Source organism: Rhopilema esculentum, chromosome 2, assembly GCF_057945365.1.
Source record: "Rhopilema esculentum isolate cy_ngs chromosome 2, ASM5794536v1, whole genome shotgun sequence".
NCBI classification, from domain to species: domain Eukaryota; kingdom Metazoa; phylum Cnidaria; class Scyphozoa; order Rhizostomeae; family Rhizostomatidae; genus Rhopilema; species Rhopilema esculentum.
Genome location: NC_142816.1, coordinates 129638 through 149619, shown reverse-complemented (window position 1 = coordinate 149619; position 19982 = coordinate 129638). Strand labels below are relative to the sequence as shown.

The window sequence follows — 19982 nt, the reverse complement described above, 5'->3', positions numbered from 1 at the left end:
ACTTCTAATATAGACATAAACCAGTGAAAGTAAGGGCTGTTGAGTTGATAAAGGTGTCAAAATTAATTGGGAAAAATACAAGATTAGTGTGCTGAAAATGATAATGTGGGTTTTTGTGGAGCTGTGAAAACAATATGCAAAGGTTACGTTGCTAAACGAATGAGTTCTATAATAGCTTCTTACTTAGAAGCATATCAAATTTTGACCCGAAAGGTAATTTAGGCCATTTTCAAATATTTTGTGCGAGAATTCTGAATTTTTAAAATTTTTATCTTTCTAAGGCACTTATGCATACTTCCAATCATAATGACCGTTCTTATTCTAGGTACCATCGAGGCAAGCCTTAATGGAAAACTCAGCTTGGAATTCGCCATGGCTGGAACCTGGAGGAATCCTTTTAAATTCGAATACCTTGCTCTTGCCAACTTGAATCTTGCGATAGGCATATCTGTTGGTGGTGGAGGTGTACTTCCAACTTTTCGTACGTGTCATGACCTTTTAACTTTGATGTATAAAGTAGGTTTGTTAATCTTGATACCCTTTAACACGATTGCAATCGGTCCCTTCTCATTTAAACACTCGGTATAATAAGACTGGTTTATCAGAAATTGAAATCAGTGATTCATTTAATACAGCAATTTATTAGAAATAATTTAGCCCAGAGTGAAGGGTCATAAAAGATAAAGGTTTCAAAAAAACGCAAGTGATGCTCTCCCGTATTACTATAAGTTTTTTAGCAAGAGGAATCTTTCATCCAATTTACTTTTCTATTTTCAATAATTAGGTCATACTTTTTCTGTTGTGTGTGTAAAAAAAGGAAACAATTTTTTTATGTGATCTGAGGATACTGAAAAATTTATTGTTACATGTGATGATTTCAGTCTCGATAGCAGAGTATTTCCTTAAAGAGCTTATAACTAAAAGCAAAATCTTTGCTAATAGTTAATACCGTAAAGAATCTACAACAGTAGTCTGCCATAAGAAGATAGAATGTTTATTTTTGCTTGCAAAATTCTTATTCTCTGATCTCTGTTAGAATTTGGAGGAACTGTTTGGGTTGGTGTGATAGAAGCTGGCTCCAATGATCATGCTATCAAGATCTCAATCTACTTTGGTATCGATTTCAATAATCCAGATGACAATTATATCTTTGGGTCTGTTAACAAGTTTACTCTGAGTCAAATTTTCAAAGCATTCAAGTTGGGTAAACCTAAAGTTCCTAGAGTGGTAGCAGAAAGCGGATTTCCAGAAGGATTAACGGTTTCATACAGTATGGAAGGTGAGTTCATTTTAAATGGCTGTTGTATTAGCAACTTTAACATTCACTCTGCTGCTGAAGATCTGTTGTTTAGCTGCTGGGTCTGTAAGCTGCATGAAAGCAACAATTTATCATTGCTTATGAAAGAATCATTTAGCTATTCTACAACGAGACAACAACTTAGTTTTATAAGCCTTTATTGGCTTTATTGTAGGCAGATAATCGAGACAGGTTTTTGTAATCAAAGTCTATATGCACAGGTCTTGACATTGACGATGTTAAAATTTGAATCGCTAGTTTTTATCAAAACGTTCTTTTCTTCAGTTCCATTTTATACATTGTTGGGAAAATCAAGTGGAGAATCTTTTGTTTTCCGTTTCAACATCATCAACTTTTCCACAAAAAAGCAGTGCCATATCATAGTTCAAAATGTCACTTTAATTTCACTCCTTCGCAACTTGTCTTAACAAAGTACCGGATGAATTTTATTTTCTTCACAGGGGAGACAATTGAAGCACTCGATTTGAATATACAAAAGGGTCTATATCTCAAAGGGACATTAAACTTTCTTGGTTTTAAAGTTTGTGCCGAAATTCTTATAAACCCTCCAGAAAAACTTCTCATCGACGTAGCACTTTCTCCAATTTCCTGGGCCGGAGGGCTGATAACCCTGCAAAGGAATGAAACAGATGGAGTCAACGGCCCTAAGGCGTTTATTTACCTCAAGCCAGATTCAGTGACTGTCCAGATTGAGGGCTATATATCGTTACTTGGAATCTCAAAATATGTTTATATAGACGTTTCAGACACTGGGTTCAAATTTCAGATGACAACCGATATATGGGGAATGATTCGCTCAGATTTGGTTGTACAAGCTGCTTATGGAAATTTGGCAGCGCTTCATTTTTCCGTGAGTATATCTAAAGAACTGCTTTAATCAATCTTTTGATTGTAAAAAACTAAGAAATGGCATTGAAAAAAGCAAATATTCGAGTATACTAAAGCCTTTCGTCGCTTGCCTATTGAGATTGTTATCAATGGAGTCCTAAGGTGAATACGAACAACGAACTCCTGTCTATACAATAGCGGTTTTTTCGTGCTTATGTAGATAGATTCAAAACTGCTAGATGGAACGACGATCGGGCTTTACCAATAATCCGAAACATGTCGCCATTACAGTTTTTTGGACAATCTGGATTTTCCAGTAAATACTCTTACTGTTTGCTAAAACACCAACCTTTAGCATCACAGCAGCTTCCCCTGAGTTCTCCTAAGATCCATGCTCTGTAAATATTTCAATAACCAAGCACTCATATAGAGTCACGACACAGGGGATGCACAAGAGCGCTGCTAGTCTCTTACCCGAATGCTTCTTCAACATAGGATTAAGATAAAAAAACTGCAAGAGATACCTAAAGAAATTTCTCTTCGAAGGTTCAGAGCATTTTGCCGTTGGTCCCCCACAGTGTACCTCACTCATAACAATATTTCATGACGGTAGTCATCCTTCTTGGCGGTAGTTGCAACCAAGTGATTTTTTTGTTTTGAGTTACCGATGTCGTCAAATTATATATCATATGCAAAATGTACAAATGCTTTTGGCTTGCCAACATTTTCAAATGTCCCAGAAACGATATTGTTTTGCTTAAATCGAGGCATTGTGATAAAGGAACAAATGCAACAGGTTTTTTTATCATTCAGAATGGAACAACTGTTTCGGGGATTATCGAACTAAGTTTGACCTAGTTTGCCGGTTCAATGAAATATCACAGGCTGATTGCTTCCAAATTACAATATATCAATTATAATCCATTGTTTTTAATTTCATTTGAACTAAAGCCAGCTTTTGATTTTGAGTAAATTGATCAATCATGATTATTAGAAGATAGCTTGCCGAAGCTTCATATCCTCTGATGGAACTGCTCACGGTTTTTTTAATTTGACAAATGTATCAATATTATTTATAAATTTTCATCTTAATGAAAGCTGCCTTTGCTAAGAATTTCAGATAAATAGAATCAAATAAATATATCTTGGATTCTCTCTTTAGTTTGTGGCAAATGTCAAAATAGACTTCCATTTGAGACAAATCGCTGATGCTGCGATAAAATATCTAGACAAGGCCAAAGATATTGCAGTTAAGAAACTAGAAGAGGCCAAAAGAAGAGTCGCAGATGCTCAAAAAAAAGTTGAAGATGCTGAGAAGAAAATGGATGGCTGGAAAAAGTCGATTGACGATTATCAGAACAGACTCAGAAAAAGGGCGGCAGAAATTGAAGAAGCGAAGAAAGAGTTTGCAAAAAGTTGCAAAAGTGAATGCGGTGATGGTAAGAAAAGCTAATCAAACATCTTTGTAAGATAACTTTTAGTGTTTAGGGACTCCTACAGTGTTTCTTAATTTACCATCGATTTTCGACTTGCAATTGGGAATCCAATTAATTTACTTGTGAATTACGTACTCCTTCTAGCAAAGGCCAAACAATTCCTTTTACTGGCTTTGAAGGAGGCATCATGGCATGAAATTCTCTGCGAAAAAAGACGTTTTTACTTTACTCTTTTGCTTGCGCTTCAAACTTGGCCTTTTTTCAGCTTATTAGAATTGTGTTATGTTCGTATATCTATGCTGACTACGTTTTTAAGGAAATGTTTTGTTCATCTCGTTGTAGTTTGCATACCGTTCTTGGACTGGAAGTCAGAATGCTTCAAGATCTGGTGGTGGTGGGTTGGCTGCCCAACTTGGAACAACTGCAAATGGAAAGCTCCAAACGTTATTTGCATTGCTGCTTGCGAGATTAAGAAGGCGGCCAAAAAGTTCGTTGCATGGGCAGAACAGACTGGCATTAAGGTATTGATTTGAACGATTTCTAAGGTTACTCATTATGTATGGTCTTGAATTAAATCAATTAAAAGTTGCTCAAGCATAATATATATCTTCCATCATAAAAACGGTGCTGTCATGAATGTTAATAGATATGAGATTGAACAACGTGTTTTGGAATAACTTATGCATTTTGTGCTAATGGAAAAATAGCATGTAATACGTTCGACAAAATCAAAGGAGCGGGAACAGAATAAATTGTTGAAGAATGAATAGTCACAAGCTCGTGCTAGAACATTCAAATTTCAAATTTTATAATGTTCGAAGCTCATAACAATATTAATTTACTTATAATGAAATACATATTCTCTGTCCAGGTACTTCCTGTTGTTTTAACTTGATATTGATGATACTTTTTGTGATTGGTACCTGATGTGTTTATTTTTCTTTTCAGATATTGATTGGACTATCAGAGGTAGGAAAAGGTCTTATTGACGTGGGAAAAGGCTTCGTGACAATGGCTAAGCATTTAGTTGGATTTGCTATTGATATTCTGAAGTTCGTGCAAGATGTAGTAAAAGTTGGAATTGAAATTTCGAAAAATATCATGAATTGGGTTGGGGATAATTTGTTTAAAGTTGAACTGCTAGAACTAAGAGGCAAGCTCACTAGTGACTTCAATGCATGCGTTGGTATAACATGCAAATTCGTCATTTTTGGATTGAAGGCTGATTACACTGGTGACTTGTGCGTTAATTTGAAGTTCTGGGAGAACCTTGCTGCCGATACGGTAGAGGAAAAGTACAAGGGGACGAAGAAAATGATCCAAAAAGTGCCAAACATTGATGGAAAAGCAAGGGAGTTTGAAAATAATAAGAATGACTTGGGCAAGAAAGAAGAAGACATAGAGAAGGATGTGAAAAAAGAGACAAAGGATCGCCGGAAGAGAGACTATGTTCCTACAGCTGAGGAAATGTATTATAGAAGACTTGCAGAGGAGCCCTTGCCAGCAATTGTGACAAGAAGTGCATCGACTGTTAACGCCTTTAAGAATGGCGCACCTTGGGTTTTGGTGGAAGGTTTTGACAATAGCAACTTTGATCACACACCTCTGGAGGACTCAAATATTCCAGCCGAGAAAAGGACTCTCCATGAAGGTAATTTGCTCTCATTACCTTCTAATTTTAGATTGTTAAGAAAAAGTCTGATTTTATATCTCTTTACAGTAAATGCAGAGATTCGTTTTTCTTTTAAACATTTCCCTCCTTTATCATTGCAATAAACAAATGGTGGCAATTTTCGAACTGAAAATGACATTTTACTTATTCTAATTAGCAATGGGAATTTCATAGTATTCTAAGTTAAGCGGACCCGGATCAATCTGAAAGGTTTTATAGGCGGGGTCAAAATACACCATTACTCCATTACTCTTGCTACCTGGATAATTGTCAAGGATCATTTTCAATTAAAAACTATTCAATAGTTTTTAGAACTCGGTCTATGAATACACGAAAGACTCGGGTATGAAATTTCTCTATTTAATATCTAGATTGGCATAAGCATCATGCGAAACCATGCTTGCAGATCAGCAAAGTTATTGACAAATACAGCATGATTGCCGATGGACTAAGGTCACTGCATGATTCGATGATTAATGTTCGTGAGGGTTACCAAGCAACAAAAAGGACTATGCAGCAAGGTGTTGATGACTTGAGACGTGAGATAATGTCCACAGGTAATGTCAATAATACATATAATATATATATAATATTCCCATACAAAATAAATGGATGCTGTAATGAACGGTAGTGTAATGAACGGTAGAACGACACTTATATTTTATTAACAATTGGATTTTATATTTCCAGAAATGAAGCACAACATGACACACGAAGAACAAGAGGATCTCTATCATTGGTATAACAAAGCAAAAGATGGTGAGCCTTGACATTATGTTTAATGTGCAAATACACCAGCGAATTAATAAAAGATGTTAATTTTTCTGCAAATTATGAATGGCAAATTTTGGACGACTTTTACCTCCAAAATTTTACATTTTGGGATTGAGAATTGAAAAGGAAGGCCTCTCAGACAAAATGCTCAAAATATTAACTGCATCATCAATATAAATCTAAATTATCATTTCTGTAGTCAAATTCGGACACATGAGCTGTTTCCAATTTTAGAAAATTTTCGGTAGCTTACTTATTGCGGAATTTCATGATGTTCTATAATTCCTTAATATTGGTTTCCTAAGGCACAAAGAAATGGAATTATAAGGCAAGACACCTAATGGCAGATGAACACAGTCTCATGCTGCCAAGATTCAGAAGTCAAATTGAACACATATTGAAGAAGGAAAAAGACCAGAACTTCCTTGGGTATATGAATGAACTACACGAAGTCGGGCAAGCTGCATTTAAGAGATCAAACATTCCTTCTGAGAGCACCGTCACTGCTGCCAAAGAGCTTCGCAGAATCAAAAAGGTGAGATTCTTGTTAAAGTAACCTCTTTAAACACATCTGAAATTTTGAAATTGACTAAAAATTTACTTTTTGGGTTGGGGGCTCATGGTATTATGACTTGAAACGCCAATATAGCTTCCCAGAAATTTTTTATTCGATTTCTCAAAATCAAGTGTCGTTTGAATATCATCAAACGCACCCTCGTACTTGTGATCCCAGATGCCTCCTCAGCAGGTCACAGTTTCAAACGCGGTTCATTTTTTAATGTTTCGCTTTTTTCATCGCAGGATCTCATTGACTTGGTTCACAGTGATGAATCAAACCAGCCGAGGTTCGGTGCTAAAGTCAGAAGCATACAAACAAACATTCGTGGACTGAAAAGGTCTATGGAAAGGTGCAATTAGATTGCAATCAGTTTTGATAGCATCAACAAAGTGTTAACTGGAATGAAAGTGTATGCTATTTCATTACAAAGTTGTTTGTGTGGGTACATGAAACAAATGATACGAAGCAGGGTATCCTTTCTTTTCCTACTCACTTTACATCTTTTTGCAGAGACAGAATTAAGAAGATTATTCTTTTTCCCGTGCCAATTATGAACCATGTTTTTTATATGTTTTAAATTTTTTTGGCAGAGGCTAGCAAACGGTTTTCGACATTTTTCCGTCAAAAAAATTTGTTACATACGGGGAAGTCTTTTGTCAGAATTCCAAATGTCTAGTGTTTCTCTTTAACCATTAGTAGGGCAAAGTAGGGTATGCGAAAAACAACGAATTGATAATAGTGTGCTTGTGGCACCTGATAAATTTGAAATCATCGTGTAAACGGGGCCTTAGTCAAGATCTTGTACCTCTTTGTCTTACAGAAGCCTTTAAAAGTCTTCTGCAAAACCCATAAGACCAGTTGTACATCTGTTGGTGGAAAAGAAAGGAAGAAATAAACGTGAAGCAGATAAAGCCTTTACCAAGGGGTCTCCTTGCAGGAACGGTTATAAATTCCACTGGGCACTGTACACATTTCCTGCTTTCAATAACCCGAGGCTGACTCGATTTCTAAAATGATGACTCGACTTCTAAAAACTTTACAGGGTCGTTTTCTTAATATATGATGACTATAGTCTTGTCTGGATTCACTCTTGTTCATCTAAATTGACAAGATACCCTTTTATTTAGAAGTCTTCCACTGAATATAAACTAATATAGCCACCTGACTACTTTCAAACTTGTGGAAGCCCTGCTTTATGGCAACACCAAGAAATCATGACACTGAAGAAATAGTTAAGGTAGGACATCTGACCGTACTGATACGCTTTCGCTACAGGATGCTTAGGTTCTGTGTTTTCTAACATGATTTTCGAAAATTTTCTTCTGTGGCTTCTTCAAAAGAACATGAATCAACGTTGATGAATTGTTGAGACTATGAAAGCATCCACTGTTTGGCATTTCTTGTTGTTTATTAAAAAGGTTTAATCGGAAATCGAGATACTTTTGAAAGACTGACGTATCTCGACTCGGTTTGCTGTTCTATATGCCCCGCCATATGGGACAAAAGTCTATTATACAAAATATGTGGTGTGATTGTAAATATATTGTTTAAATCTAATATAAATCTGTTGTACAATTCATATCGACGTTACTTCATTTAACTTAAAGCGTGCCCTCTTGACATTTATAAATTGTTTTCGGAAATTTCAGAAATATAAGGTCTGAATTTGTTTGCAAATATATAGGGTCTAAGCGCAAATTATATGCGCAATGACAGTTCCCGCCAAAACATATTGTGCCTCCAACTTGTGAATTTGCTAATTTCCAACTTGTGACCTTACTCTCTGAAATAGGATCTGGTTTGCTCGCACAACTTGGTCTGCCTTTGAGTCGGCCAACAAAATGGCTTCTTTCAAACGGGATTTGTTTCCACCGTTGCCATTGTGGTGGAAGCTTGAGCAACGACTTCCCCAAGAAGATGGGCTAGTTTATGGTATTGTGGGCACAAAACTAAGCCATTTCATGCTGATATTGGAAGCATTCGCAGCCATTTTGTGCAACGTGCAATGTGTAAATCGAGTCAGATTTGGCGGGAAATGTCACTACGCATATCGTTCGCGCTTAGACCTTATATATTTGCAAACAAATTCAGACCTTATATATTTGCAAACAAATTCAGACCTTATATATTCGCAAACAAATTCAGCCCTTATATATTTGCAAACAAATTCAGACCTTATATATCTGAAATTTCCGACCACAATTTATAAATGTCAAGTGGACACGCTTTAAGTTAGGAGAAATAACGTCGATATGAATTGTTCAACAGATTTATATTAGATTTAAACAATACATTTACAATGTACAATACAATCACATCATATATTTTTTACAATAGGCTTTGGTCCCATATGGCGGGGCATAGGCCCCCTTACAGATCATCTAATAAGTGTTCTTCAAAAGAGGGGGTATCAAATTCACACAGCTAAGCTAGTGGAGCGTATCTCATAGGGTAGGGGTTTACAAGAGTGGTATCGTTATCAAGATAGGATTTGCTGTAATACTCTCTCATGTTTGTCGTGTACAGTTCTACAATAAAAATTAATAAAGACAAAGAAACGCTAAATGACCTAAGCCATAGCGTGTGTCAGAAAAATGTTTATTTGTCATATTGTGGTCGATAAAACCACTCTGCCTTCGTAAGTCTCTTAATTGATCGTTAGGACCGGCATAACGTCAACGAAAACAAGGTCCTGACGACGAAGACCCAATGGCCAATCTTCTAGGGATAAATGGCAGGCCTATGTACAAATTACATTCTGCTTTTATGTAGCAGAGTCTGCTAATCGTAATATCAAAACTTTTCCACAGAGTCACTGTGGGTTGCTGTGGGTCGCTCTGGTTCCCTTTGGGTCGCTCTGGGTCGCTCTGGGTCGCTCTGGGTCGCTCTGGTTCCCTCTGGGTCGCTCTGGTTCCCTCTGGGCCACAGAGTCATAGGAACCTTGATACAAGATTGCGAGTACACCAAAAATAAGAAACATAATTAGATTAGGCCAAAGAAACTAACACTGACTTGGTTGAATATATTAATGCATACTTAACACGTACATTGCGATGTTTAAAACACCGTTCACGACATACACCAAATTGAGGAGTGTACAAATTGCGAGCTTAGCAGCAAATTAAGTACAGGCAACAACAGCTAAATAAAATCAACGAAAATATCGTCTAGGGCAGTCACTTGCAGCAACATTCATCAGAGTAAGCACCTACTAACTTTCTGCTGTTGCCAAAAATCCTTGTTCATAAACTTTGCTGAGAAAATCTGGTGTTTGAACTTTTCCAAAAAGGAGTGTCAATACAATAGCCTTTGAAACCGATGAATATGTAAATGTATGAGTAGAGGAAAATTTTTGGAAATACGATTGCCAAGTAGGAAATTACATTTAGATCAGTTGCGGGGTAATGCACGGAGCAACGTATTTGTGAATGGCGTGATTGACAAAATGGTGTCTTTGATATCTGTGTATTTCATCGCTCTGAATGAATTTCGTCGACTGCATCAAATCTGCGGTGGATCGGGAGATAAAATATTGGAACAAGTGTGAAAAATTAAATATAAATTTAACATTTACAGGTTGCTTCTATAAAACACGTATACAACTACTGGGATGGATTGTATGAGTTTCGAGGGAAATATAGCAACAATGCCGTCTCTTATAATACATTTGCGCTTTCACCCGCTATCTCACATAAACATTTAAATTCAGGGAATGGAAAAGAGTCCTTTTCCAGCGCAGGGAGATGGTCAGAACGACCGCAAACTGATAAAACTAGAGCAATGTACATATATTTAGAAACGTAACTTTGTTTCAATTCGATGCAGCTGCGTTAACCTATTACAGAAACCGTATCTAGCTTTATCATACTTGTCGAGCTTTCATCGCATTTATCATTTGTTTCGTTTTGAGAGAGATGGCTATCTCTTTCCTCTGTTACACTGGAAACTCCATTGCACATTTCATCTAACTTTTCTGTCCTCTCCAAAGCCACCGGGTTGACAGCGGAACATTTGTTTTTCGTCAAGTGGTTTGTCCTAACCAAAACATTAGAGAAACGGTCCTTCAACCCAGTTATCTCTTCTTCAAACATGGTTGCTATTTTCCGAGTTCTGCGTATCTGAAAGACCAATAAAATTTTGTTTACACTTAGCATCGAAATCTGACGTACACAACACGGAAATTTGCAAAAAGCTGCTAAACTTAGCTAGGGACAATAAATAAACTCTGCATAAATCTTCTGTCTTTGCATCTTCACTTGTCCCTTTAGGTTAAGAGCAAACGACAAACGACTTTATCAAGAATTTGACTGGTACCTCGAATTCCAGTTGTTGCATATGAGGGTAAAGCAGATCCTTGTCGTACTGCAGATGGTCCTTCTTCGCTGGAGATTCAGGCTGGTCAAGGCAAACTCCAGAAGAATTGCAGCGGCAGCAGGGTTTGCTGGATAAATAAACATGTTTAAACACATAAATCTACTGAATACCTTACAACCAATTGCTGACATGGTAGGGACCTTAAAATTCCTCCAGCTTTAAGCCCCCTTTCTGAGAAAATTTACGAAACTGGAAAGCCATTCACTTTGTTCTGCTTTCTTTTGATCTCCAGCTTTTGTACATGCAAAAATCTAAGTTAGGTGTAAATATCAACTAACAGCCTCAAGATGGGAGAGGTATATGGTGGATAAGGAATAATATTCTAACATTAAATTCCGTGTGGTTAAGGAAGAATCTTCATCACCCTATTCTGACATTACAAATTTTCCATTGCATGAAACGGATGCAAAGCACTTTGAATGCTTACGGAAAATTTTGCCTGATTCGTACATGTATTCAAAAATAATTTAAATACCGGAACTTATTGTAAAGCTAAATTCAGAAATGGAACCCAGAGTTTGTTATACACAAGCGCTGCTCTATAGGCAAACGGGTTTTGCCTCTATTCTAATTTAAACATTCATATTTATTACTAATTTCAGTAAGATGAACACTAAGTATGTCATACCGAGGAGAATATCGCAAATAAAATGGGACCGCATTAAATTAGGCCGCATAGGCACATCTTACATAACAGTTACCTGCAAACGCTAAAGACGTTTACCTTTTTACATCCACAGTCTCCTTGCTATCCGACTTCTTTTCTGAGCACGGACTACTTTGATCGCCGTTCCCTTTTAATTCCCTGATTTCATTTCGCAGGTCATTGATTAATTTTATCAGAGACTCTTTCTGAAAAGTAACCAGGAATTAAGGTCTAAAGATCGAAGAACAGATGAAGTAAATGTTGACACTAGGCAACAATCCATACACTCAGTACATAAGAAGTAATTCATAAACGAAAGTATTTAAATTACAGTTGAAAATGGAAATTTTCTATTAATCAACAGAAAATCCCAAGAAATCTTTGTCATCATGACAGAAGAAATGGGCCTATCAACTCACTGTTAGGTATCAATAGCAGATAAACTGATCGACTGCAAAGAAGAAGCTTTCCTCACCGATTTCTTATCGAGATCCTCGTCAAGTTTATCGTCTGTTTCAGTATTAACCACTGACAAACAGCTAACGGAATCAGCGTTTTCGAAATTTTCTAACTTTTGCCTATCCTTTGTGCCCTTGCAATGTGAAACGTTGTCGATTGCTTCAAATACTGCTCTTCTTCTTGGTTCAAATACAACATGGCTATGTACAGCCCTGCCTGATACGTATCGGTCATGACTCACACGTGATTTTTCATAAAATTTCAAATCACTTTTTTGGTTGTCTGCAATGCCCTCGTCAAACGACAAGCTACGTCTTTCTAGACTCCTAGCTTTCAAAAATTCGACCTTGTTTCCAGAGTAATCAGATCTTGAGCCTCTGATGATGGGCTTTCTTCTACTTCTCCTGCAAACACAATAAAACCGATTATCAAATAGAATTTACGTAGCAACTCCACAAATATACACAAAATTTATACATAAATGTACATCAAACTAAAACTGAATATGCGTTGTTCTAGATACTGTGAAAAATCTTCACCCAAGTACTGCTAAACTGCTTGAGATTCTTACGTATTTCAATAGAATAGTTTGTGGAAGATACGAGCAGAATTTCATTTGTCTAAACAATAAGTACTATTATTAAAAAAAGACGTTTGAAAATTTCTTTCTAACAATAAGAAGATTATTGTCAAAGTTCTTTGTTGAAAACGCAGTAAACATGCGTCAACAGACAAGTAATGAGCATTTGCAATGTGCAATTTGTCGCTAGTTCCCACGAGCCCGTAATCGTTAAATGGAAATACGTACGCAAAATTGTCGAATCGCAAGCAAAATCGCCGCAAAAGAATGAGAATTATTACGATGCGTGAGAACTATGAAACGTGTACGAAATCAAGAGTTAATTGGCACAAACCTTGATAAAGGAGGCGAGTTCAATACCAAAGCTTCCAAAACTAGAAAATAAAATGCAGACATTTAGAGTCTAAACTTATGGTTGTTATGTTGTGAGGAGAAGTCAATGAATAGCTAAAGCATACAAGATCATTCGATAGCAAGAATAATAATTGGAGAGAGGTTCAACTCAAAAAAGAAGAAAACTAAAACTGAAAATAAAAAAGAACTGAGAAGAACAAATACTAAAAGAAGGTTCGATAACAATAACAAAGAAAACCAGTGGCATTTCTACGGGGCCAGTGGCGTTTCTATGCCCCCCCCCAGTTTTTTCAAAAGTTTCTATAAAAAATTCAATGTTTTTTGACATTGTTAGGGTTGCTCTCTCTCTATTTTGTTTCATGCAATCTCTAATGCATTTTTAACGAGCTAGGGGCCCTGATAAGCGTTTTGGTTTGTAACCGAGGAAAATATCAATGAAATTTTGGCAATCCTTTCTGTATTTACCAAGAAAAAATCATTCTTTACAATCATTTAAATTATTTTATTTTATATATTATCACGAAGATACACCTTCTTAGGGAGGGGTGCGCAGGGTAAGCCAAAACCAAGATTCTCTGCATTCCATTGAAAACCCTTTTCGCTCCCAGCGCAGGGAAATACCAAAACCATCTCAGTATAACTTGGCAATCTAGTATGAGAATGAATGTAAGAGATATCAAGAAAAAGCAGCGGCTAGGGTACTTTAAAAAGTATTAATATAAAATAGATAATGTTGTTATTGCAGAAAATCTTTCACGATAGGTTACAAAATTTCCGAAAGTTACTGAAAAAAATACTTGCATTATATACAACAATGTTTTTCGGCAGTAAAATTTAGTATCATGTCAACATTTGTATAACTTCGTTAAACAATTTAGGAGCAAATTTGGGGGAAGTATAAGAAAAGCCAGCCTTGGCTTCAATTTACTGATTCTAACGATATATAAAAAGGATACCAAAAGCCGATAAGAGAAAATCGCGGATCAGATGGTAAACTGTGCTATCTAAAAGTAATCAAATTTCCATAGTATAATTTTTCATAAAATTCTTAAGACTCCACAAAAGGTTGCTGGAAAACAGCGAACAGTGTGATTTGACAGTCGAAACCAAAACACAGCAATTCCTTTTCTGTGACCAAAAGCAAACTTCACTGATAAGAGGCTACACTATTCATCAGCTGGATATGATTTAAAGAATTGGGAAAAGACTTTGGATTCAAGAAATGAAAGGACCGATACTAGCATATCAAACTTAAGATAAATAAATAAGATATCTAATGAGTATGGCAAAATCCTTCAAAAGCAGAGGGAGAGCATCCGAAATTGTTCAGAACAAAACTCAACGTATTGATGACGTCATTTCAGTCTACAGTGACGCAGTCGTAAACCAACGAACGTCAGAGAATTATCGATTCTTTGAAAATTCAAATGAAAAAAATGAAAACTATGCCGGAAATGCTCTCGAAATCAAAAAATTTGAAGCGCTAAATGAAAAGTCAGACTGGAAGGTCCCGAATCGACCTAACATCCGTTATTTTATAAAAATCTGCAAAAACAAGTCTGTTTTATAGACCATGTTATGCAGACATATTCTTAGGATCACCTAGCCATTATTCTATTCTTGTAGTGTTTCCACGTTCAAAATTCTACCTGAATGTCACGCTAGTTCAGCCATCTATGTAATTGCTAAGTATAAGCCTTTCTGAAAGCGTACTCCAAGCTATTTAATTGGCATTAACAAAACTGATTCATAACTCCAAATTATATATGAAACTGTGTTATGTATAAGTGTATATCCGTAATTCTCAAAAGGTGAACAAAATGTACTCCTTTTGGAAAGTAGAGATATGAACCGACTCTCAGAAGACCTGGCGGCCCATCCAAGATCGTCAGGAAGGTCATCAACAAGAAAAGAAACCGGAAAAATAATAATGTGCTAAAATCCTACCTTGTTTGTTTTATTATTAAGTAAAATGAACACAGTTTTTGGTATTGTCCAGAGGCAGGACGAATAGAGAGGGTGATCTAGAGAGGGTGTCACATATTTTTGTGCAATAATCAATGTGATTTTAACCGAAATCTCTTAAAAATTACTTAGAATCATCCAAACTTTGAAATTTCAACTTTCAAAATTAAAACCTTGCATTGTTTCAATTACCATTTTAAAATCATGCAACATTCCAACATGTTTCATCAATGATTTGTAAAGATTATAAATTCAAAACTACACTGAGAGTAAAACATAACTTGGGTTACTCTGCTATATGTGAGAAATTTTAGAAAGTTGGCAAAAAATGAAAAAGACTGACGACATATACCCAGAAAGATAGATGGAATTTGTAAAATACTACTTCATATGCTTCTTTTTTTAAATTTTCATTTCCTTTCAAACTTTGTTGAAAATTGGACAGACATTCAACCCATACACCTGAAAATTTTACCCTGAATTCTGAACCTCAAATTAGATGGTATATATCTTTAAAGACTTCATTCATTCATTGAAATACATTGAAGACATTCCAGATTAAATCAAATAAATTTGGAGGAAAAATTGTTCCCAGAACACAGATCTAACAAAAATAGTTTGTTTTTCTGCTTGATAAATCCTTCTATCAGAGAACTGTTGAAAAAGGTTTCAACCCTGAGTCAAATAATAAAATGGAGCTAAAAATTTTATGGAAGCAACACCTCTAGGTCACGCTGACCTTTAGTTGTAGAAAAATTCACTGCACATTTTTAGTTTCCTAGGGCACTATGGTGCTGCTGAATAATATATAAACATCAAGACATCCAACATACACTTCCCACAAAGAACTTGGACAATGAGGATTAAAGGTGCTTAAATGATTGTTCTGTAGCAGCCAGTTAATTCCAATAAATCATGTAATAGATTACTAGTTCTTGAGAACTTCCTACCATAAAATTATAAAAAACTTATGCTACCTTTGCAAGAATAGAATTTAAAAACACATTAAAATTGATAAAGGATGCAAATTACTCCAACATTTTTTCATGTAGAAACATATGGTGTAGTGAAGTTCAAAGAAAGCAATAATAACAAAAAGTGAATATTTGGAATAAAGATTTGTTCTCAATGACGAGAATGGATAAAATAGAAGAGTATGACTACACAGGCTGAGGGGTGACATGGGACGGCAATGCCACCCCTGAGCAAGAGAGTACCAGCCCAAGAATTTTGTCTCTAAATTTCTTAATGGCATTTTTCATTGTTTTCATTGAAACCCCTGCCTTGAACAGTTCTAGGGAGTTTGCCACCCATATCACACAGGCCTGGCTATGTGCTTGTAACCACAATCACAAATGTTTTAATTTTGTTTACTAAAAGGAAAACAACTGAGGCAAGATTGGAGAGGGCAAATTTAAGCAGAATTTAGCATCAAACATATAAGAACATCAACAGAAGAACCACATCCACTCAAAGGAAGAGTAAGGTAATTTTATAAAGTTGGGTATTTATTTGTAAAACCTATTGGTAAAATTTTTTAAAGGTTGATGAATCAATACGTGGGTTGATAGGTCTAGAATAGAAGTACCAGGGCACAAGCTGCAGGTGTGTATCAGCTATAAGCTGCCAGACTGCTAACCTAGAGTATGAACACAATCACAAACCTTTCAACTTGATTACTAGAAAAATAACAACTGAGTCAAGATTGGAGGGGAGGTTAGCAGAGTTTAGCACCAAAACATGAACATGAGAATATCAACAGAAGAGCCACACCCACTCAAAAGAAAAGATTAGACATTTTTATCAAGTTGGGTATTAATTTGCAAAACCTGGTGGTAAAATTTTTTGAAATAAAGCGCTTCTATAAAACCTACTCTAGATTTGAAAAACTTTCAAACTTGGCTGTTCAAAATGAGTTTTAGTAGAATTTATCATCGCCTCTTGAATTAAAAAGTACAGTATGCTTTGCCCTATTGAAATATACAACTAAAACAAAACATAACAGAACAGGATTATAGCATTCAATGACAGGACAGGATCAAATTATGACAGGATTAAAATTTTCTTTCTAGCAGTTTCCTTCCACTAAACATTAAGTTATTCTGGCTTTGGTACAAAGTTCTTCTATGTCAGGCTTCCTGATCTATATCATAAGCCAAGTAGCATAACCCAACTTGTACAAATTTTTGGATCTCAATGCAGGCCCAAAGTAATGAAACAACAAAGCCATTTCAAGAAATTCATAGGTAAAGCTCTTCTCCTCAGTTGCTTTGGGTCAGCAATTCAATTTGCCCCTTTGGAAAATCCCATTCTACTCAAAATTTTATTTAAAGAAAGAAAATTAATCTAAAAAGCTAATTATGACTCAAAGGTTCAGTTTGTTATGAATGACGAGTCTTAAGTTTCAGTCTTAAAGGTTTATTTTTATTTCATTCTCACCCTATACACATTAACATTTCAAATAGTGCTACTATAAGGAGTTTTAATAGGTTTGAATGAATTTAAATTGGTTGGACAAAATTTTTAGGTATCAGCTTAAAGAATTAGTGCACTTTCCTTTTTCAACATCTTCCCTTATGGGATCAAATTCACATTACATATTGATAACAGCACCAACTTGCATGAAATTTATCAAATTGTCTGAACAAATGATTACGATGTCGCATAAAAATGGTGAAACTACTGACAGTAGCATTGGTCTCATATAGCTTGAGATTCCTTTTAATCTTACTGACTGATTTCAGAATAAAATTATAAGTGTTAAGAATAGTTTATAGATAAGTAATGCAAATTTAACTATATTTGATTAAAACAATAATTCAAAGGTAGGTTATTAACTAAGTATTGAATATATTCTGTGGGCTAGATGTTACTGTCAGTAGTTTCTTCTAATTTTCTTCTTCTTCTAATTTCGAACTTCTAATTTTTAATTAAAAATACAGTGTATGACAAGCAAAAGTAGGAGAAAAAATTACAATAACAACTTTATTAATTTAAACGGAATTTAAAAGCATATTTGCTTAAGTTTCTTCACAACGTCAACGTAGCTCATGTCACTTAACATTTTAAATATTACTGACATTCCAAGACAAACAGTGGTTGAAGGTGTACAAAGGTGCAAATTTTGTTACAAAGTAGAGCAGTAAGGTGATGTGCAAATTGCACGTGCAGAGGGAGATTGAGTATAGAACCCATAGCTAAATTCAAACAGCAAAAATAATATATTAATCATTTGAAAAACAGGACTTACCATCGCTCTGAAAATTTAATGCTTGAAATCGGTAAGTAACTCTGTTAACTTGGTCCCAACGAACGGAATTTGGCGTAGCTGAAATCATTGCTAAATAAAACGAAGAATAGTCAGTCCAGAGCAAAATCTACTTGCAGGCGTTCAAGCAGGTATCGCAAGTTCAGGAAATTCTTCGAACAACTCCTACAATGACAAACGATATAGCTACCGGTTATTTCAATGCTTTCCCGTAAAAATTACAACAACAGAGGATATGATTGAATTTTATGAATCACGCCGATTCACCGGTATTTGCCAATTCAAGGTGACGATTTAGAGTACCATTTTAGTACAAAAGGTGACGGCTTAAAACTGATGAATAAAATTAAATCTAATGCGGAATTTTATAAAGGTAGCAAGGTAATTTCGGATAAATTAACTTACTGGCAGTGGAGAAAACACTTCATACAACATGAGATCGAGCTGCAAGTCTTAGCCTATTCGGCCTAAGCAAGAACTTTTCCATAACCGCACACTGAAACAATTCTTGTTGATACTGAACAAAGCACTTGAACCAAATACACATGCAATATGTCACGACATGTCTAACAAAATCTGTAATCGAAGAACTTTCATGTGGCTGTTTCGGTAATTTAACGCAAAATTGCTGTAATTACGGCTCTAGCCAAACTCAATCCCTTTCCTTGTGGTGTCGACGGACTACTGTGACGTCATTCGTGAGCATGGGAGCTAAACACTTGACGCACTTACACCATCATATCCATGCGTCCCTATCCGTTGAAATAGCCTTTGAAAATTCCAGGACGTTGGCACGGACTTCCATGCCTTCCAGGGGGCGGCTTCATTCTTTTGTTTTTCTTAGAATAAAAAATGGAAAGAATTTCGTTTCTTCTCTCACAAAATAGGCATACCAGTGTATGGTCGCACCGCACCTAAAGTTGAAGCTATCGATCGTATCGTAGGTGAAAATCACAGGATGAGTAGGACTTCTTAAGGTGAAAAATAGTGATAACCACTATGAAAAATAATGGAAATCATAATAAGGATAGAGACCCGTGAAAATACCAACCCAGTACTTTTCGTGAACAGGGATAAAGAGCTCGGGGGAGGGGGGATAACTAAGTCTAGTTTTGGACGGGGACGTGCCATCTTGGTTCTAATTCTTGACCCATAATTCTGCACATGTCTGAAAAAATGTGACCCATAATTCTGCTTTCATTTTTAACTGGAAATTCATTTTGTCAATTTTTAATTTCCCTCCTGATAAATTTGCAATATTTTCCCAAAATGGTACCCATAATTTGGCATGTTTCTTCAAATGGTACCCATGATTCCGCACATTTTTCAAAAACAGATACCGATAATTTCACATTTTTCAGAAAAACGTAACCCTAAATAATTGCACGTCCCCGTACCTCAAAACCTATTAAGCCAGCCTTCCCCTTTTGGTTCTTGATACTTAACGCATTTTTGGTCCTGCACAAGACATCCTACAATCTCCGAAAAAAAATTTCTGGCCCCCGAATTGCCATAGACCAAAAGCATTGTGACCGGTAATCATGGGTAATTTTATACCTACACCAGCAGTGAGGGAAAACTACCCCTAGGATACCTTTTGGAAAAAGACAAGAACAAACGATTTTAAGAAGACAAACCGCGCTATAAGGCCATTTGGGACAAAAAAATCTGAGATAAATTGCTTGTGAAACGCAAAGAAAAAAATAAACACAGCAAATATGCATTTTGCACATTCATTAAACAAGATTG

The 19982-nt window shown here is 35.9% G+C and overlaps 2 protein-coding genes across 3 annotated transcripts; one reads left to right on the top strand and one right to left on the bottom strand.

The window, feature by feature from the left end:
* Positions 1 to 46: 46 nt before the first annotated feature.
* Positions 47 to 8790, top strand: LOC135695499 (uncharacterized). Its single transcript, XM_065214611.2, has 10 exons — positions 47 to 481; positions 1037 to 1279; positions 1759 to 2168; positions 3309 to 3585; positions 3925 to 4103; positions 4531 to 5233; positions 5626 to 5811; positions 5945 to 6013; positions 6334 to 6563; positions 6830 to 8790. The coding sequence occupies exons 1-10, from the start codon at positions 307 to 309 to the stop codon at positions 6944 to 6946; spliced, it is 2589 nt and encodes an 862-aa protein (XP_065070683.2). The 5' UTR covers positions 47 to 306; the 3' UTR covers positions 6947 to 8790.
* An 809-nt stretch (positions 8791 to 9599) lies between these two features.
* On the bottom strand, positions 9600 to 18943 carry LOC135695501 (uncharacterized). 2 transcript variants are annotated; one of them, XM_065214613.2, is made up of 7 exons: positions 18639 to 18943; positions 18216 to 18398; positions 12981 to 13020; positions 12083 to 12470; positions 11686 to 11813; positions 10902 to 11028; positions 9600 to 10705 (listed from the first exon to the last, which is right to left on the bottom strand). In XM_065214613.2, the coding sequence occupies exons 2-7, from the start codon at positions 18301 to 18303 to the stop codon at positions 10418 to 10420; spliced, it is 1059 nt and encodes a 352-aa protein (XP_065070685.2). In that variant the 5' UTR covers positions 18304 to 18398; positions 18639 to 18943; the 3' UTR covers positions 9600 to 10417. The 2 variants fall into 2 exon arrangements, with proteins under 2 accessions (XP_065070685.2, XP_065070686.2); XM_065214614.2 differs by having other exon boundaries at positions 18216 to 18305.
* Between the last annotated feature and the right edge of the window lie 1039 nt (positions 18944 to 19982).